Here is a 21,411-nt window from a genome sequence, read left to right on the forward strand (position 1 = left end):
CTGGGACGCCTGCGCATGCGCATGGGGATTGGCGCAGGCGCTCTATCCCATGAGTGTGAAGCACAGAGACCACGAAGAAGATGTACTGTTCAGAGGATGATGCCAGTTTGTTTATGCTCACTTGCTACCCTTCTTGTCATTGTCTTCTTTTTTAAGGTAGGCTATATGGGGGGGGGGGTAATTGTAATGTGATATGTTGTCTATGCTTTTAGCTTCCTAGATGTAATGGAACATCTTTTCTCTAAGTAGGCAAAGGCTTTGAATAGATTTCTAATAACACCAGGCATATCTGGTATCATTTTAATCCTCAGGAGGGTGTGAGGCTTAAATTGGACGTGAAAGTCAGTTTTATGATTCCTCCTTCCTTCTCCCAGCGTCGCTGGCTGCAAGCCTGAGCAAAAGGGAAAATGTAGGAAATGACTTGTTTTACCCATTCCTTTCCTGTATCTTCTGCTTAAAACTGCCCTCTCCACAGTGACTTTCTCCTCACAGGAGAAGATATAGAGACTTTGTATATTTTTTCTCACAGTTTCAGGGAGGGCAGGTGAGCAAACCATAAAAAGGGAAAGGATTAAGCCACCTCTTCTCTCATTTGCATCCTTTCACTGTTTCCCCCAAGATATGAGCCTCACTTAAAAAATGTAATTCTTCTGTTCCGTCCCTCTGTTTTAGTGTTAAATATTTAAAGTGACAATTTTTTAAATCAGTGCAGTATGACTCATCATTCCACAGGCATTGTTTAGAAGCTGAAGGTGTCATAATGTACGCCGCTCCATAATAAAGCCTATATCTAATCAGGATTTACAATGAGGTTCTTTTTAAAAATCTCACAAAGGCAAATGGATAGCAATAGGACCCCCTCCCCCATTTCTTTCCCAAGGTCTCTGCCCTTTCCCCTCTCAGTGGTACACCTTTCCCCCCTTCTCTACCTTGCTCTATTTGCCTTATCTGTTCTTCCCCCTCCAGTTTCACCTTTTCTATCTTACCTCATTTTATACACTTTTTCTATCCTACCCCATCTTGTTCTCATCTTTTGGGCTTGTTGCCCATTGTAAGGCAACGAGTTGCTTGCATGCAGGGTCTTGCTGGCCCTCAACAGCGACGGGCTTTTAGGCTCACTGGACAAAATACTTTTCCTTTTGAAAACAGACTATGTGGGTGTTGTTTGCTGAGCCTGATTCAGTTGCTCATATTTCACTCTGCTGCCCTGTGTTTTGTGGGATTCCTTGGCAACTTCTTGATCCTGTTGCCTCTAACCTTTCCAGCTCTCCAGTGGGAGTTGTTCAGTGTTTGGTCACTGGTGGATCCCCCAGAATAATGGGCTGGTGGCTGGGTGTTTGGCTGTTGTATTGCATAGGGGCTATCATAATTTTGTGCAAGGGCAATTCATATTTGATCAGTTTTTCCGTGGTGCTGTCTTGATTGCCTTTCTGGTAAGTGTAATTTTTACTCAGTTTCATCCATTTTGGACCCTATGTTTCTGTTTCATTCTTTTACGCCATTAAAGGTTTTGTATGTATGTATGACAGTAATAGGAGAGTTACATGGTTAAGGGATTGGGTGTTTTTGTTATGCACAACCATGTTTATTTTCAATCCATTGGTTTTCTTTTTTTGAGCTCATATTGATCACTGACTTTTGTAAATATCTGACTTTACTCAACCATCAGAGGTGGGATTATGCTTAGAATTCCCTGGACTTCATTGTTGCCAATAGTGCATAATTGTTAGAACAAATTAAAGTAGGTCAGATTAAAGCAAGCTGGAAAGACAGAAAGGGAAAGAATGCTCTTTTTATATATATAGACACATATGTGATTGCAAATTCCATCCTCAGTGTTCATATCTTACACATTTTCTACAAGAGAAATGCTAAAGGGCTGCCCTTTGACTGCAACAGAGGTGTTTTCATCCATAGGCTTCCATAAAACAGGTTTGTTGATCAATTCAGGAATTATGAGATATGATCAGTGATGTGTATAGTGGTTAGTGTCAGACTAGAATTTGATAGCACCTTAAAGACTAACAAAATTTGTGGTAGGGTATGAGCTTTTGTGAGTCACCACTCACTTCTTCAGATCAGATCAGTGCTGAAGAAGTGTGCAGTGTTCCCTCTTAGTGTGAGCTAGCTCACAGTTTTTGACCCTTCAGCTCACACATTTTTGTCTTAGCTCAGGAAAAATGGCCCCAGAGCAAACTAATTGATGCAGTAGCTTGCAGCTTTAATGCTACTAGCTCATGAAGTAGAATTTTTGCTCAGACTCTGCAACTTAGAGGGAGTATTGGCAGTGACTCACGATCACAAAAGTTCATACCCTACCACAAGTTGTATTAGTCTTTATGGTGCTACTGGACTCTTTTCTGCTTCTACAGACAGACTAATACAGCTACCTACCTGGACTAGAATCTGAAAGACCCAGGTTTGAACCCCATTCTGCCATAACAGAAAAACCCTCTTGAATGGGTCAATTTTGCATAATCTGCAGAAGGCCAGGAGAATGGGAGCCTTCCTGACCTCCTCAGACAGGTCATTCCACAAGGTGGGAGCCACAACAGAGAAAACACATATATCAGCAGTTGCTGTTTTTGCCCATTTGCAGGTTGGCACTTACAGGAACTCCTGTTGACATGAGTGGAGTTGTCATGGTAGAACATAGGGAGGGAGGTGGTCCTATAAATAAGAGGGGCCAAGACCATGAAGGGCTTTATATGAGCTGATATCTTAAACTGGGGTTAGTAACAAATGAGTAAAAACAGGTTGCTTACCTGTAACTGATGATCTTCGAGTGGTCATCTGTGCAGTCACACACATGGGTCTTGCCGCAGGCAACGGATCCATACCTCGGAGCTCCAATAGCTCGCCTATAGCGCTTTTGGCGCGCTTTCCTCCCGCCCTGGGGAGCAGGCAGCGACTGCGCATGCCTGGAGCGGGGGGAAAGCGCCCATTCCACTCAGTTTCTTCCAGCCGCCAGTGGCACTAGCAATATGCAAGGTTAAGCAACAATCATAAGAGGCCAGCAGCGGGGAAGGCTGGGTGGGCGTGTGTGACTGCACAGATGACCACTCGAAGATCATCAGTTACAGGTAAGCAACCTGTTTATCTTCTTCGTGGTCTCTGTGCAGTCCCACACATGGGTGACTAGCCAGCTGAATGTCCTGGAGGAGGGTGCTGGTAAAAGAAAAAGGTTAGTCACACAAGTATTGCACAGTAGTTAATAATGGAAGCGGATGCACTCACCCCTAGCTTCAATGGAAGATGGATCTGAGGACCGCTTGGCCGAAAGAGGCGTCTCGTCTTGCACGAACGTCTAGGGCATAATGGGAGACGAACGTGGATGGAGAGGACCACGATGCAGCAGCACAGATGTCCTCTAGGGAGACGCCCTGTAGAAAAGCCGAAGACGTCGAGACCGCTCTGGTAGAGTGAGCCTTAAGGCCTTCGGGTAGAGGCTGCTTAGCCAGTTTGTAGCACAACCTGATGGCACTAACTACCCATTTAGATAGTCTCTGGGTAGAAATTTTGTGTCCTTTATGAGGTTTACCGTAGGCCACAAACAGGTTAGGGTCCTTAAGGAAAGGTTGTGTACGAGCAAGGTAGAAGGATAAAGACCTTCTAACGTCCAAGGAATGCAGGGCCCGTTGTCCCGGGTCGGTTGGGTTGGAGAAAAATGTTGGCAAGGAAGTCGAAGTCGATAGGTGGAACTGGGAGACAACTTTAGGAAGGAATGCAGGGTCTGGTCGCAGAACGACCTTGTCCTTGTGGAAAATGGTGTAAGGAGAATCGTGGCGGAAGGCACATAAGTCACTTGCCCGTTTACCGGAGGTAAGGGCCACTAACAGCGCTGTCTTCCAGGAAAGGAGGCTGAGATCTATGGTAGCCATAGGTTCAAAGGGAGCTTTCATTAAGCAAGAAAGAACTAGGGATAAGCTCCAAGTTGGAACGAAGGGTTTAACCGGGGGATGAAGGTGCAACATGCCCCTGAGAAAGGATTTAGACAAACTATGGGAGAACACCGTCTTGCCGTCAACGGGGTCATGAAATGCAGAAATGGCAGAGAGGTGGACTTTCAAGGAGGAATAACAGAGTCCTGATCTCTGTAGTGAGAGCAGATAATCAAGGATCAGATTTAGAGGCGTTGATTCTGCTCGCAGTTGATAGGATGTCGCAAATGAACAGAAGCGCTTCCATTTGCGCTGGTACGAAAGTCTGGTGGAAGGCTTCCGCGCGTTAAGAATGATGTTGGCTACGTCTGCAGAGAGGAAGGAGGGCGGATTCTCCAGGCTGTCAGGGCCAGAACCTGAGGGTTGTGATGCAGTATCTGGCCGTTGGCCTGAGATAAAAGATCGCCCATTAGAGGAAGGCGACGGTAAGTGTGGCCGGACATCTGTAGTAGCCTCGTGAACCAGGGTTGCCGTGGCCACCATGGAGCAATGAGGATGCAGTCCGTGCCGTCTCGCGTGATCTTCATCAGAACCCGTCTTAGCAGGGGGGTTGGAGGGAAGAGGTAGTGAAGAGAGCCCTTCCAAACCTGTAGAAAGGCGTCGTTGCCCCTCCTGGTATAGAATCGGGAACATTTGGCATTGTCCTTGGAGGCAAAGACGTCCTCCTTGGGTGTTCCGAACCACCGAAAGATGCGACGAAGATAGGTCAGATTGATGGACCATTCGTGGTCGTCTATCCGAGCCCTGCTGAGAGAGTCGGCCAGAACATTCTCCACACCTGGGAGGTGGATGGCAGTCATATAGATGTTGTGTTTGATGCACCATTCCCAGAGCAGTATGGCTATACGGCACAGTCGGAGGGATTTGGTGCCCCCCTGCTTGTTTATGTAGAACACTGTTGCCATATTGTCTGTGGAGATCTGAACGTGCCGACCCTTGATCATTGGGAGGAAGGATTGGAGGGCCCTGTGCACAGCAATCAGTTCTAGGCAGTTTATGTGCATGGCCCTCTCTGAGGGAGTCCAAAGCCCTCTGACAGTCTTGCCGTCCAAGTGGGCTCCCCATCCCCACTTGGAGGCATCTGATGTTACAATCGCCGTCGGAGGAGTCGGTAGGAACGGCATGCCTGCGAGAAGGTTCTCGGGTAGAGTCCACCAGGTAAGAGAGAGAAGTGCTCTCTGGGGGACGGTGAGTAAGATGCTCTGCGGATGCACGTGTGGATGGTAAGCACGCACAAACCAGAGTTGTAGTTGTCTCATCCGTAGCCTGGCGAAGTAAAGGACTGCTGTAGTGGCGGCCATAAGGCCCAAGAGGCGTTGGACGGTGAAAGCAGATTGAATGGGTTGCTGTTGAACTGATTTGGCAAGGTTTATGATTGTCACTGCTCGGTCTTCCGGAAGAAAGGCACGGTGAAGAGAAGTACATAGACGGGCCCCTATAAACTTGAGATCCTGGGTTGGAGTGAGGTACGATTTGATGGTATTCACACGCAGGCCCAAGGAATTCAGAAGGGTGAGAGCTGTGTTGAGGTTGCTCTGCAGCTGATGTTGAGTTGGTGCTATGAGGAGCCAGTCGTCGATATATGGGAAGACAGGGATGTTTCGGATGCGTAGGGCAGCTGCCACTACTGCCATGCATTTGGTGAAAACCCTGGGTGCAGTGGAGAGACCGAATGGGAGGGATATGTATTGGAAATGATCATGGCCCATGGCAAAACGAAGATACTTCCGATGTTGAGGTCGGATTGTTACATGGAAATAAGCGTCCTGAAGATCTAGGGAAGCTATCCAGGAGTCCTTGGGGATCAACGGCAGGATGGACTGCAGAGAGATCATTCTGAACTTCCTGTATGCGATGTGAGCATTTAGCTTCCGAAGGTCTAGAATAGGGCGTTTGCCTCCATCCCTCTTGGGAACTAGGAAGTATCTTGAGTAGAATCCCGTCCCTCGATGTTGAGGAGGAACAGGTTCTATGGCATTTTTCTGGAGCAAGTCCAGAATTTCTTGATGGAGGAGTGAAGAAGGGGGGGTAGCTGTGAAGTAGTGGTGGTGAGGTGGAGAAATGAACTCGATTGCGTAACCTAGGCGCACGATGGTCAGGACCCAGGAGTCGGTGGTGATTGAGTTCCAATTTGTAAGAAATGGGGAGAGACGTGTGTGGTAAGCAGGTGGAGTTTGGAGAGAGTCAAAGAGACTGCTTGGGGGGGAGAGAGGTCTTCTTGGCCTGTTGTGACCGAGGCCTTTGTTGGAATTGAGACTTCTGCTGCACGCTCTTCCTCTTCCAGAAGTCATTCCTCTTGGGTGACCGTTGACGTTTCTGGAACGATGGTCTCCAGGGTCTTGCACAATTGAATTGTTCTGAGAAAGGTTGGGAGACTCCCAAACGTTTAGCACGCTTACGTCCGTCATCGACCGAGGTGAGCACTTCGTCCGTGGAAGCATGGAAGAGGCCTAGACCATTGAATGGGAGGTCTTCAATTTTTTGCTTAATGTCCGGTTGCAAGTTAGTGGACCTTAGCCAAGCGTGACGGCGCAGGGCAACAGACGAAGCAAAGACCCTGGATGAACAGGAAACAGCGTGGCGTATGGAGTTTATCTGTTGTTTCGAGACTCTGGACAGTTCGGATACCAAACTTGAGGCTGTTCTTTGAGAAGTCTCAGGGAGGGAAGGAATGAGGGGTGTAAATTGGTTAGCCAAGTTGAAGATGTAGGCTGAAAAGTAGGCAAGGTAATTATTCAATTTAGAGTTTGTAGAGGCTAGGTTGAATATTTTTCTAGCCAGAGTGTCCAGTTTTCTGCCCTCTCGGTCTGGTGGTGTCGGATGTCTGGAGGGTTTGGCTTTAGTGGCTGAGTGCACAATGATAGAATTAGGTGCCGGATGAGAAGCCAGAAACTTTGCATCAGGAGCATGAACTCTATAGAGAGATTCAAAGCGCTTAGAGGTGGGAGGGACTGAGGCAGGCTTATCCCAAGCCTCACGGAGGCCCTCGAGGTGCACTGGTAGCATGGGCAGTAGTGACCCCGGTGGAAAGTCTGCTTGGACCAAATCATGCACAATATCTGATACCTTAGGTGAATCCGACGGAAGAGTAATTTTTAAAGTCTCGGCCATGGTGGTGATCAAATGTAAATAGGCCTTGGACGCGTCCGATGGAGAGAGGTGGGGTTGTGGCGTCGAGTCGGAGGCTACAGAGTCAGGATGGTCTTCTGAGTCTGACGATGGTGATGATTCACCGTCGGAATGGAAGTCTTCCCCCGAAGGGGGGTGGGGTGATGGTACCGGGTCCGAAGCGGCAGTCTGAGGCTTGGTGATCTCAGCACGCTGGTCGGTGGAAGGAATGTCCGGCGGAGGAACGGAAACCGTGGCAGAGGCGGTGCGTGGTTTAGTGACATCATGATGACGATGATGATCTCGGAGTCGGGTCGGCTCCGTGTGGAAAGAGGGGAAGTACTCGGGCTCCCGAATCCGATGGTGGTCACGGGGTTGAGGAGAATACTCGGGTTCTCGGAGTCGATTGTGGTCACGGGGTCGAGGAGAATCTCGAGGTCGATCGTGTCCGCGGGGTCGAGGAGAGTCCGTATATCGGATTCGAGGTGTAAGAACCTCACGGCCCAAATATGGGGCTGAGTCCCGGTAATAGGAGTGACGCGTTCCCTCTACAGAGGGAGAGCGAGAGGGGCGGTGGTAAGGCCGACGTCTGGGTGAAGGAGACCATGAGTAAGAGGAGTAGTCGTACCGTTCACGAGCGTAGTAGTCTTGGTGGTCATCATAGGTGGAAGAGGCAGACTCGCGGCGCCTACGAGGAGATCTGGAGCGGACTCGAAATGAAGGAGACCGGGATCGGATTCGATGTGAGGCAACTTGAACAGGCGAGCGAGAGCGAGCTCGGTGTGAGGAAGCCTGAGTTGCTGAATCCTTGTACAGGGGAGAAACCCCGATATCTTTGAAAGACCCGGGCCGAAGAGATGGTCTGAGGTATGTTTGAGTTGGGTCAGCAGACAGGTCGGGCTCGAGAAATTCAGAAGGAACCACGCTATGCACCGATGGCGAACGTGATTGGATCGGTATCACTTCCACTGCTGTGGATGAGTGTGGTGTTAATTGCGGCATGTCAGTGATGACATCGGAAGGCGCCGACAGTTCCAGCGGAAGTGTCAGCTGGGTCGAAGGCGTGGAGATGGGATCCATTATCGCCGAAGCCAAGGTCGGTATCCTAGGTTTCTTGGGAACCGAGTGCGACTCGTGGGGTCTTCTCGAAGCCGAATCAGCCGAATCGGAGTGACGAGATTTCTTGGGCGCCGAAGCCGAATCAGCCGAATCGGAGTGACGAGATTTCTTGGGCGCCGAATCCGTGGATTCGGAATGGCGCGCTTTCTTTGAAGCCTTATGGCCGGTGTCGGCGTGCTTCGAAGGTTTCTTTGCGGACTTGTGCGACTTCTGTTTCTGTGCAAGAAACGCGTCCGAAGAAGCCGAATCTCCCGCTCGTTGTGGGGGAGGCGGCGAGCCCGACGTGGGCATAGCCCTAAGGGACCATTCAAGCAGGAAGCTCTGAAGCCTTGCTGCACGGTTCTTACGAGCCTGCTTGCCGAAGTTGGCACACTGAGGGCAGGAGTCCACTCGATGAGCTTCCCCAAGGCAAAATAGGCAATAGCTGTGGCCGTCAGAAGTGGGGATTTTGGCCCCACAGCGCCTGCACTTTTTAAAGGTAACTTTCCCTTCCATACGCTCCGGACAGGGGAGGGGAGGGAGGGAAAGAAAAAAGAGGGGAAAGGAAGCGCAGAGACGGGTTTTTTTTTTTTTTAATATATTTTTTGGGACGAAAAATAAGAGAGGAATAATGACGAAAGAGAAGGAATACGATACCAACGAGGAAAAGATGAGGAGAAGGACGAGCTAAGGAGGAACGCAGCGAGGTAGGTGTTGTCCGGGCGGCGGTAGGGAAGAAACTGAGTGGAATGGGCGCTTTCCCCCCGCTCCAGGCATGCGCAGTCGCTGCCTGCTCCCCAGGGCGGGAGGAAAGCGCGCCAAAAGCGCTATAGGCGAGCTATTGGAGCTCCGAGGTATGGATCCGTTGCCTGCGGCAAGACCCATGTGTGGGACTGCACAGAGACCACGAAGAAGATCCAATTAAGTGTTTGCAGAATGGGAGCAATACACATGTTCTGTCTAGCTACTGCTAGTAAGAGACTTGTGTGCCATGTAGCCTTTGCTGGTCAGATGTTATTTTTAATCTGTTGGGCAGTCAGAGTTTACACAGTAAACAGGGCTTTCGAGCACAGGTGTCTGCCTTTCAGCCCCTTGATGTAACTCTGTCTCTTTCTCCAGCCCAAGTGTATGATGACATCCGCACAGGTGGAGTCTTTGAAGAAGGTGGCCTCGAGCCCAGTCATGTCTTCGTGACAGTCCATGATGCTGTTTTGTTTGCAACAATGAACGGCAACAGAGCTACACATCGACCTGTCTTGGAAGAGGTATGGATGATTCACTGTGCTCCCATGTATAGTATAATCTTTACTCTTGGCCACACCAGCACTGGTCTGGGTTAGTTTCATAGTCACCCACTCAACAACCAGACCTTGTGAACTACTCTGGCTAGAAATTCAGGATGGAATGCAACACAGTCCGTTCCCTATTCATTACCACCACTCAACAATCAGGTCATTAAGCCTAATAATCCCCTTTGGTCATCTGGCATTTTCAAAATGAACTTTGCAGCCATAAGGAATTTAAAAAACCCTTGCTTTTAAAAAATGCTCCCTATTGAAACAGGCTGTGATAGACACTACAAGGGCATAGTTGAATGGTAGGCCAGCAAGTGATGTTATGCTGGTTTCGGGCCACAAACTATATCCGACCCTGCCTGCCACTTGTAAGCAATATCCTTGACAATCCCAACTTTATTACCCCAAAATCATGAAAAGCATAGCAAAAGTATATTTTGAAGCATGTGAAAAGAAAATGATTCCTTAAAAGGAGCATTCAGTGGGGTTTGTGGGAAGTAAACTAATTCCATTTTACCATTTTTCCTTCCTGTGCACATGCAAGAGGGTTGGAGCCTTTAACAGAAACATTTATTCTGGGAGCAGTGGGCAAATCAATGCATTTGCCTTCCAGCATTCCAGTTTGATTTTACATGTATCTCTGCATGGCTGTTCCCAGCTCATATCTGTCCAGCCACTATAATGGCATTGTCTTGAAAGAATATAATAAAGTACATCTCCTGCCTCTTGTTTGGTGTACTACGTTACACCTGGAGATAAAGCACACACATTTGTTAATGGCTAAGATGAGGAGTAAAGGGCAAAGCCTATTAAAATCAGTGGGTTAAGAACATAAGAATAGCCCTGCAGGATCAGACCAGTGGTCCATTAATCCAGCATCCTGTCTCAGACAGTAGCTAACTAGTTCCTCTAGCCCAAGGGTCCAAACAGATTCAAGTAAAGAAGTATCAGTTGTAGCAGAGAAGTGAAAAGCATAGCAAGAGACTCTGCAAGGGCCTGACAATAGAGAGCATGTACTGGAAATGAGGACAGTGCCATCCTAAACAGAGCTATGCTCTTCTAAGCCTATGAAGGTCAATGGGCTTAGAAGAGTTTAGCTCCAATTAGGATGACCCTGGGGGTAGGTTGCCAGCTCTGGGCTGGGTAAACAGTGGTGGAACCTGGGCAGAACAGGGTTTGGGGAGGAGAGAGAACTCCGTGAAGATAATGTCATAGAGTCCACCTTCCAAAACAGCCATTTTCTCCAGTGGAACTGATCTCTGTTGCCTGAAGATCAGTTGTAATTCTGGCAGATCCCCAGGCTTCACTTGTGAATTAGCAACCCTAGATAGCTTATATGAAAAACAACAATGACAGAACCAAGCTATTTCATGATAACATGGTGCAGTGTCTCATGTCTTGGCCACTTGAATGTACAAAGAGCACCCTGTACTTCCTGACTCATCTAAATGGAACATTACCTGGAGAACCCATTCTTTACAGAAGTTATACTATTTTTTGTGTTTCTTGCTGTTTAGAAGCCTTCATTGGATATGTAGGAGCTGACAGAAATATGGGAGAAGTCCTAAATGGTAGATGTTCACTATGCTAGTCCAGCTAAATATAAAAAGTATCAGCTTAGCCCTTTAGAAGGTCATGAAAGTCTGAGCAAAAAAGTGTACAGTACTGAGGGATAAACAAGATATGCCCAACTGTCCTTATCACATGAGCCACTGAGACTACTAGACAGTGATATGTTCTGAATACAAGTATCTGTGTTGTACCACTTTGGAGTGCATGTAAGTGTTCATATAATTGACCATGTAGAAAACTAGATATCAGAGTGAAATGCTCTTCCTTAGTTTCTTCCCAGGCATGCTAGTTTTCTACATGCAAAGGTTTTATTTTTATGGAAAAGCATTTAAGTACATGACCACCATATGCAGCAGTAGTGCTGCCCAAATAATTTTATCAGCTAAGTGACAACCAGGCCTAACTCAGGGTTTATCTAGACAAGATGGGAGAGATAAGTGAATCAGAGCTCCCAATTTTACTGGCATTTAAAAGCTGTCCTCAAGAGACTCCTAATTTGGAGAAGGGTCATGACCCTTTCCCCCTCCCTATTAGAATTGGCTCCATTGAGCAGTTTACAGAGAATTCCCTGGAGGTGTTCCATCTTACCAGGTTCAAATCTGCTTCACTTCAAGGAAGACTGTTGTATCACATGCCATCCAACAATACCCTGGCCTGCAACAAGTGACTAACTGCCTGCCTGCAGGTCAAACTGGACATGACAGCATCCTCTTGTCTGCTAAAGGGATGCTGCCACCATTTTAAACTGATGAGGGCCACAGTGTGGCGGGCTAAGGTGCTCTTGCCGTCTCCCAGTGCCTTTTCAAGTGCCAAAGCAGCTGCAGGGTTAGGGGGTGCAGCTGTTTTGGCATTTCAAAAGGCATGGGGGGATGAGCACCTCAGCTCACCAAACTGTGGGCCTGATCACATTTAAATGGTGGCAACATCCTTGTGGTGGACTTATTTATTTATTTCTAATTATATCCTGTCCTTCCCGCCAAAGCAGCCTCAGGGCGGCTGAGGGTGCTGTCATGTCTATTTGACCTAACTGATTAAAAAAAGCCACAACAACACTAATTTGTTAGCTCAGCATTTTTGGGAACAAAAAGGGCAATCTGTTTAGCTACGTATCGTAATGGTAAAAGGGACACTATAGAACCTCAGCAATGGCCACCTAAATAGCAAGTTAGGAATAACAATTCCCAAAGAGCTAATATTTGTGCCACTTTTCCTACTGGTCTGAGTACTCCTATGCTGGTTTTCACTTGCACACGTTATTTGGGTTCTCAAAACTTTACTATCCTGTTTGCTGTCTTGTTGTTGAATGTGTGAGTGACTTTTAAAAGCATTGCACGAGGGAAGGTGACACAAAAATTGTGTGTGTTTGCTTCTGGATACCCCATTCAGATATACAGGTCACCAGTAGCATTCAGATATGCAGATCACCACTAGATGCCACAGTTGTGGTGACGAATGTGCATTTCCTGTTACTTTAACAGAGCTTATCGATTTTCCAATGTGCTATGTCCACACAACAAACTAGTATAAGGGTATTTTATCTTTAAATTGTCACACCAATTGCTGAGCCCATGGCATAGCCCTGGTCCAGGTTTCATTGTCTACATTACTCTGCTTGATAAAGGATTTACCAGCCCAGCTTCAGCTGACATGAAAGGTCTTATTTGCCATATAATGATTATTTGCTTCTATGACATTTTCTGAAGGGGAACCCATCTGGTTATCATTTAAATGTGGGGCAAGAGACTGAGACTGATTTTGCACTAACCTTGCTCCACAAAAGGCTTCCGTTTTTCTCTGGAACAAGCTTAGTGATTTCGCACAAGCTGCTCTGCGCTGCCATTTTTCGTTGGGGCAACCCCCAATTTGACATGCGGCAACGTAAACCTGAAAAAACAGGTTTACATTGTCACACATCAAATCAGGGGTTGCCGCGACAAAAAATGGTGGCACGGAGCAGCTTGTGCGAAATCGCTGGCTTGCTCTGGAGAAAAAGGGAAGCCTGCTGCGGAGCAAGGTTAGTGCAAAATCAGTCTAACTCTTTGTTACACAGCAAAAGTATATCAACTTTTTGAGGCTTGGAAGGAGAAAATGTAGGGCCCACCCACACCACGCATATAATGCTTGCAACTAAAGCATAAATGACAGATGTTTGAGTACATTTTAACTGCTAATGTTAGCATCTTTCCCTCCCCTGGAAAAACATTTTATGCCCAACGTAAGTAAAATCCTCTTATTTCTCCTAAATCTCCATTCTTGCCGTTTAAGCCCATTATTTAATTAATTATACTCTGCCTTTCTTCCCAATGGGGACATTTTTCTCCTCTCCTCCATTTTATCCTCACAACAACCCTGTGAAGTAGGTTAGGCAGAAAGTGTGATCCTGGCTCAAGGACCCCGTGAGCATTCATGCAGAGCGAAAATTTGAACCTGACCCTACTCTAAGCCACTACAACATACTGGCGAACTCCATTAAACCTTTTAAGAACAATTTGTAGGTTCACTGAATGGTCATTGAAATAAAACTCTGCAGAATGATTGTCTTAGGCCTTGTTCCTACAAACCTTTTTATATTTAAGTATTAATGAGTATGAAATACATGTACAGAGCATCAGATATGGGCACGTGTCTTAAAATTCTCCTAAGAAACTTTACTCTATGCAGAATTTTTTCATGGTGTCTGAAGCAAATGTTTTGCCAGAGCATACATGTAACAAGGCCATTACGTAAGTATGTCATGGCAGTGCCAGTACAAAATAATTTTTAGATTTCATACACATTCAGTCTGAGAGTTGGTACACTCCAGCCCTCTCAGCTATAAAGGCTAGCTCCATGGATTATTTTTTTTATGAAATATGTCGTTTAGCTTGTAAATGGTAACAAGTTATTCCCTCTCTCCTCATTTTTCCACACAGAGAGCAAATCAGATAGAAATCTCTGTCTCTGATGAGTCCCTGGAAGACAGCAGTGCTGAATTCCAAAACTTGGAAGAAGTAAGTGAAAGAAACAGATGGTAGGGAGTGAAAAGTCTGAGCCATGCTTCAAACATGCAGTCTCTCCAATATATTTTTTTACCAGTTTCTAGAATCCATGGCACTATTCCTAACCAAAATCTCTTGATTTTCCCCTAGGAAATGTTTGGAGGTATTTTTCATTCAGAGACCCAGACAGCACTGTGAGTTCTTCAGGAATGCTCTTAAGCAACTGACTCCTTAACCATGAAATGCCTTTTAGGAAGAAAGGTTCCTGCACCCGAATGGAGAGGACAGTGGGCTCTGTACATTTGGGGCATGGGATCATTGCGCTTTTGGGACACTGAGGCCAGAATGCCTCTCTTACCTGACATTCTTTCTTCCTCCCATTCCTTTCTGCTTTCAAAACTCAGAGCAACTGGCTCTCAAAGCAGGTATCATGGGCAAAAAGGAACTCAGGAACTAAACTTTGTCTACACAGAAGAAGCAGAAGAACAGCAGGATTATTACTACACCTCTCTGGTTCTCATTTGTTGCTCATTCACATTTCAGGCAATGCTTACATATTCAGCTCATGTATAAACACAAGCATATCAAAGGGCTATTAAGCATTAGCCTTGTTCTTATGAGGAAAAATACAGGAAACATGGAGGGCGGCTACCGGAGCACCAGGCAGAAATCTCACAAGATGAAGCCACTTGGGTTTGCAAAGGGATGGCTGTTTCTAAATTGTGCACTGACTTTAGGCCCCACACAATACATAAACAAAGCCCCTGGTAATACTGCCCAGTTCTTCCTCTGATTTTTAGTATCAGAACATAAAACTGTCCCTTTTTCTTTCTGGGGCTTAAATCCAGCAGCATAATCTGAGACTATAAATCTCATTACCTGGAACAAGTGCACATTTTTATACCACTGCTTAAAGAAGAGCTGTCTTATCCATTACAAACCACACTTTTTTTCTTTTATGGAAACCTTTCCATTCATAGAAAAAAATTCTAGTACTTCCGGTAGGAACAATATGCATAAGGCTTTTTCATAAATGTGTTCGACATATGGCTCGATAAAATGCACATTGAAGCCACTGGCTGAAATGGGCTTTTGAATAGTCCTTGTGTTAAGAACAGTCAAGAAAAGAACTACTTCTACAGTATTTTGGTGCTACATCTTTCTGTTCTTAGTTAACTAAACATTTACAAAATATTCAGTTTAGGTTTATGTTGAGAAACAAACAAATATTCGAAGGTACCAATTTTCCTGGACATGTTTTCCAGTCCCATATATATTCTGGGAAAAGGGTTAATTGTACATCCTGGATAGCATATTAAAAATATTTAGAGCATATAACCTACTCAGACCTCAAGCTTCAAACAGATATTCAGGCTGAAGATCTTTCAACTGATCTACAAATCTCATTTGGTTTACCATCTAAATTCCTTTCAAGCTGTTTAACATTTTCAAATGCTAAATGAATTTTCATTAGTATGCTACAAACATAGAGAATCTACCTCTCAGGCAGACAAGCCTGACCAGATAACCTAGAAACAGGTCTCTTTTGAATTTTATTTTATAAATGCAAAGTGATTTTTATATAAAAAGATGAATGATGTGAATTGCTATTGAGTTTTTAATTTTCTGTTTAATTTCATCTTGCAGTAGCAAGGTGTTGAATTTATAAAGCCTTGGAGTCTTTACAAAGTTAAAAGGTTTTATAATGAATGCAGAACTGGATGAATACAGCGCAAGCCACAAGAAATGACAAAATGTTATTTGTAGCCCCCAGATCCTAAAATGTTGATCTGTGAACATGGGGGAGTGGGGAACCCTAAGCCATTTCCAGAGACAATGAAGACTGAAAGGATTTTGAAAGAAAAAAAAATAAACATATTTTTCATCAAAAATCACATTGTTATAAATAGTGGGAAATGAAATAGATCTGAAAGTGTGTTTAATGTAGTAAATTAGTAGTAGTAAAGTTTGGAAATTTCAAAATACATGGTTTTGAAGGTGAAACTAAGTTTTTCTTTTATTGTTTAAAACAATCAATTAAAAAACCCCAAGAAAACGTCAAAAGTAGTTCCTAGGAGCATGACTAACACTTCTGCAATAGTTACCTGAAAAGCTGTTTCAGATATCTATTGAATATCATTGTCTGGGACACTGTTCATAGTGAGTAACATACTCCCCTACCAGCACCCATCTTGGAAAACATTTATTAAAAATTCCTACATTTGGAAATCTTTTATCTAGCTGTGAACATGCCCACTATTACCATAGGGATATTTAAAAAGAAAACAAAAACAAACACTATCCAACTTGAATGATAAACAGTAACACACTCTTCTCATACCCAACTCAGTTGACTACATGCACACATCAAAACACACCTACCTACAGAAAATCTCTTACATTTTTCAATAGATGGAGGAGTAGGGCTGCCAGCTCCAGACTGGGAAATTTCTGGAGATTTTGGGATGGAGCCTGGGGAGGACAGAAACCTCAGCAGGGTACAATGCCATAAAGTCCACAGTCCAAAGATAACATTTTCTCTAGGTGAACTGATCTCTGTAGTCTGGAGATGAGCTGTAATTCTGAGGGATCCCCAGGTCCTACCTAGAGGCTGGCATCCCAACCTCATCAGCAATGTTAGTCAAGGGAGTGATTCATGTGGTTATAAACAATTTTATTAGTAACATATGGTAGCAAAGTTATATCAATATCTTACAACTTAAAAAAAGGAAAAATTTATCTACCCCATATCATACTTTTCCCCCGCCCCTCCCCCCGTTACTTGACTCCCGCCAGTGTTATTTATTTTAAAAAAACCCAAATATTAAAGGTACCCTTAACTATTAAAAAACCAAAAGTTATACTCTTGTTTTAAAAACTTAATCACTCAAGAGAGTGATTCAGAAGCTCTTTGCAAACTCACTGACAAAGTGAGGTATGACACTGGCAGCTTCCAAATTCCTGTGTTTTTTTTCTTTTGAAAAGCAGGTTATTGGACCCTGAATTAAGATCAAAACCTGGGTGCAACAGAAAGGGGCTTAAGTCTTGACTTCATGCCTTTTTCCTGACCTGAAATAATTTTCAGTGTTACTTACATCATTGACATGTTCAAAATCAGATCCCCACATACCTGCTTTTTCAAACCAGTCTGATGAATACTCAATTAATTAATATCCCACCTTTCTCTCCAGTGGGGACCCAAAGTGACTGACATTGTTTTCCACTCCATTTTATCCTCACAAGGGGTGCTATCACACAAGAGATTTGGCTCGACCTAGCCCCACCTCCCATTCAGATTAAATGTGCACAAGGACATCTGCCCTCCGAGCCGCACCCATTCTCACCCTGTCTCCAGACGCCTCCTATCCAGATAAAAAAGCCACCTGGATCTTCCTGGTAGTTTTCCCCTGAATCACATTTAAGTCACATATTCATTGGCTATCTGAACACCTGGGCGTGACTCATAAGCAGAAGAGCAGTGTGATCACACCAAGCCACTTCCAGTGCATTCAGGATTCTTCCCCCTAACCCTGCTCAGAGGAGTGCTTGCGTGCTTCTCTGCTTGAGCGCACACACCGGGGGACTTTTTTTTTAAAAAAACAACCCTTACCGTGGTGGGTCTGTGGTTGAGGCGCCCTAGCAGAGTGACTGGGCAACCATGGACCAGTGTTGTGATCCTGCCGCTTCAATGGACCAAACTCAAACAGCTTTTTTGGAGCCAAGATAATATTGCACCAATTTCCCAGCATGATAGCATCCAAGGATCTTGTGAGGCAGGTTAGGTTGAGAGTGTGTGATCTGCCTAAAGGTCACCAAGCAAGCTTCTATTGTAGAGGATTCAATCCTGGGTCTCCCGAATACTCATTTGACACTCTATCCACTACACAACATTGGTTCTCTACTCTCAGAGTAAATCCCATTGAGAACATGCATAAATTGGACTGAGCTATAGAAAGAATAATTGCATGGCAGTGAGTGCATGTGTAATATAGCCAGGAGATTGTAAAATTGTCTGGCAGCTAGACAAATTCTAGCTCTTTTATGCATCACTAGGTGGCAAACTAGACTTGTTTTTAAGGCAAAAGACATTTCAGAGGTGGTTTGCCATTGACTGCCTTTGTGCCATGCCCCTGGTATTCTTTGGAGGTCACCATGTATAGTTTCTGAGATCTGGTGAGATTGGGCTAGCCTGGACTATCCTGGTCAGAGCTTCGACTGAGCTAATTTGTTTCCAGGAAGGGAAGGCAGCATGGTATAGCCCAATCTACATCCCTGAAGCTAGGTAGGGTCAGTACCTAGAAGGGGACTACCAAGGAAGGCAATGGCAAACCACCTCTGCTTCTCACTTGCCTTGGAAACTCCTTGCTGGGGTCACCATAAGTCAGCTGTGATTTGACAGAACTTTACACACACACTTTGCTTCCAGTGCTACACTAAGGCATACTGCTTTTGTCTAAATGTGCACCAAAGAGATCCTTTGTGCTGGACAGGGACTAACCAGTCAATGCAAAGAGCTTCCTAAATCATCATTAACATATTGTAACATATTGCCAGTGAAAACAAATTCCAGTCATTTAAGCCTGTTACAGCAAGCACACACAAACACAAAACTGTTTTATGGCCCCTTAAAGTCTAATGTTCATTATGGTATAAACTTTTGAAGACTAAAGTTCACTTCAGCAGATATATGAGGTGCGTCCTTAGATAGCAGACATGAACACAGAGGCCTTTTACCTCATAAACATATTTTTCTCTGCATCCCCTCCTTTCTGTTAACATTTTAGGTGGTTCTATTCTACATCTATTTGCTCCACCCAGACATTCCTTTTCTGCATTCAGCTGCATGCAGAATTGCAATGAAAAGTCTCTTGGATACTGAGCCACAGAAATCTTTCATTTCTTACATCCACACACAGGTTGTTCTCTTCTGTCTTTCCCCTTCCACTGTTCACAAACTTCAGTAGAGATGTTACTCTCTTTTCACAAAGAATAGCCAGTCCTGATGGTCCCATACCACTGCTAATAAGCAGCAAATCCACTGATTATCCCACCCTTCCCCTGCACCCAAAACTCCAAGCTCTCCCTCTCAGATTTCCCCACACCAACCACATATTGAGAAAGTGTGCTAATTTTTAGTAGTATATAGTTTAAGGCAGCTACAGCTGTACTGCTCAGAAGTAATAGACCACAAACACTGCAATGAACAGGTGGCGGTGTTGCCAATCTCCAGGTGCGGCATGGAGTTTTCCTGGAACTACAAATGATCTCCAGACTGAGATCAGTTCCCCTAAAGGAAATGACTGCTTTGGAGGTGGACTTTATGGCATCGTGTTCTGGCTGAGCTTCCCTCCCCAAAATCTTCCTTCCTAGGTTCTACCCCCAAATCTCCAGGAATTCCCCAACCCAGAGCTGGCAATCCTAGCAGGAAGATCAACTGGAACAGCAGTGTGAAGATAACGCACACTATAAAAATTCTGCTTCTATTCCAGAGTTTGGGGAGAGGGAGCACAATAAATTAACTGATGAGAAACTGTAAAAATGTAATTGGGAGAGAACGCGAAAACGATGGCTTGTCACTGACCTGTTTGAAAGAGTCACCCTAAGTCTATAAAAGAATTCTGTGATATTCAGGAAACTGCTTTGTAATTTTTCATTAAAAGTATTATGACACTGTTCCTATTAACCTTGATAAGATGCACACTTGTAGCCCAATATTATGCATGTTTACTTGGAAGTGAATCCCATTTTATTCAGTCCAACTGACTTCCAAGTAAGGGTACACACAGGATTCCACTGTGCAACAGGGCAATATGAGGCTCTATTTAAATCAGAAGGGCCTTATCACGATGCGGCAGCCCTGAAGCCTTGTGTATCCCGATGATGAATAATCAGTTCGACCAATTTCTCACTAGACCTTTAATATTGGTTTAGCCCTGTCCCTAGGGTGACATTCTACACTAAAATCATATTATCATAGAGTCGATATCTCTGATTCTAATGCACAATGTCAGTTTGGGGACAGGCCTAACCCAGGATTAAAGGTCTAGTGCGAAATTGGTCTTCCTTTAAACAAAGTTCGAATCCAGGGGCACCTTCAAGACAAACAAAGTTTTATTCAAAGTATACAGCTTACGTCTGCAGGCACCTTCACTGTATCTGAGGAAGTGCGCTTGCACGCCAAAGCTTATACCCAGATGTAAAACTTCGTTGATCTTGAAGGTGCCCCTGGATTGGAACTTTGCTCTGCCGCTTCAGACGAACACGCCGCCGCCCCCCCCCGAACCTCAGTTCCTTCCTGTAATGATTTGCAGAAAGAGGACCTGAGCAGCAAGGCCCCCAGCGGCGGCTGTCAGAGCGCGAAGTCAGCAGCGGAGCGTAGGAAAATGGCGGCGCTCAGCCCCCGGCTGCGAAGGGCGGTGTGCGCTGGTCTCCTGGGGTTGTTCGCGGTGACAGTCGGCCTGCTGGTCGTGCTGCTTGCTCGCACTTATTCCCTGAAGCCCACTGCGCCGGCTCCTGCGATCTGGGCACGGATGGGGGGGCGGCGCGTTGAGGCTGCGTTTAGCCCCCAGGAGCGACGGGACCTTAAAGAGGCGCTGAAAGGTAACGAGAGGGGGTGGGACGGGAGCAGCCCCTCAACGCCGCCGTCAGGCTGAAAGCGGCGCCACAGCCTCCGCCGGTTTCTGCGCGAGTTTTCGCCTTGTGCTTTAATCCCGCGCAAATTCATAATTTAACTCCCAACATGAGAACATGCATGGAAGAAAGCGAAAAGTCGTGCGGAAAAGAATATGGTGAACTTCGCAAGGCTTTGTCGCTGAGGTAGAAATCAAAAGATGTTGGTAATAAATAGTAATCTTTAAAAGTTCCCACAGTTCCCCACATAGCTTCTATTCAGTTGCCAGAACTGAATGCTAATTATCTTGCCTATGAAGTGTGGTGTTCATTGTTTTGGATTTAATCTCTGGATTTGGGCTAATTTCTTTCTTTCCCTGTAAAACAAGGTTGCTAAATCTAGTTTGGGAATTCCTCGAGATTTGGCTTGTGGATCCTGGGGAGGGTGGAGTTTGGTGGCGAGATCTGACAATAATGAGGTATAATGCCACTAGTATCAGAGCCACTGGGAGGGGGAAAGTGAAGGCAAATGGGGAGTGTGATGCCAGCACGCAAACCTGACATAATGTCATGATGTGGGGTGCACTAGAATTTGCCTAGAGTTTTTGCCAAGAGTTTAACTAGAGTTTTTTGTAAATTCAATCATGACATCATAACCAGTTTTTTGACAGATGTGACATCAGCACACCTGAATGATGCCAGTATGCCTGGCCTGCCCCTCTCCCCCACTTCTGGGGGTTGCAGGCTTTGGCCAAGAGCCCTAGAAAATAGAACAGCTGTATATTTTCCTTCACATAATAAGTTATGGGA

General features: G+C 45.3%; 2 protein-coding genes across 2 annotated transcripts in view; both read left to right on the plus strand.

The window, feature by feature from the left end:
• SLC26A9 (solute carrier family 26 member 9) overlaps positions 1-14,932 on the plus strand; it is a 94,595-nt gene extending 79,663 nt beyond the window's left edge. Inside the window, exons 19-21 of the mRNA XM_060231302.1 lie at positions 9,267-9,412; positions 13,927-14,004; positions 14,143-14,932. Of these exons, the coding sequence (XP_060087285.1) occupies positions 9,267-9,412; positions 13,927-14,004; positions 14,143-14,190 (272 nt within the window). The 3' untranslated portion in view covers positions 14,191-14,932. The remainder of the gene's footprint in view (positions 1-9,266; positions 9,413-13,926; positions 14,005-14,142) is intronic.
• Positions 14,933-20,333: 5,401 nt separating this feature from the next.
• Positions 20,334-21,411, plus strand: part of PM20D1 (peptidase M20 domain containing 1) — a 32,493-nt gene continuing 31,415 nt past the window's right edge. The window contains exon 1 of the mRNA XM_060231303.1: positions 20,334-20,592. Coding sequence (XP_060087286.1) covers positions 20,376-20,592 — 217 coding nt within the window. The 5' untranslated portion in view covers positions 20,334-20,375. The remainder of the gene's footprint in view (positions 20,593-21,411) is intronic.

This window comes from Heteronotia binoei, chromosome 2, assembly GCF_032191835.1.
Source record: "Heteronotia binoei isolate CCM8104 ecotype False Entrance Well chromosome 2, APGP_CSIRO_Hbin_v1, whole genome shotgun sequence".
NCBI classification, from domain to species: Eukaryota; Metazoa; Chordata; class Lepidosauria; order Squamata; family Gekkonidae; genus Heteronotia; species Heteronotia binoei.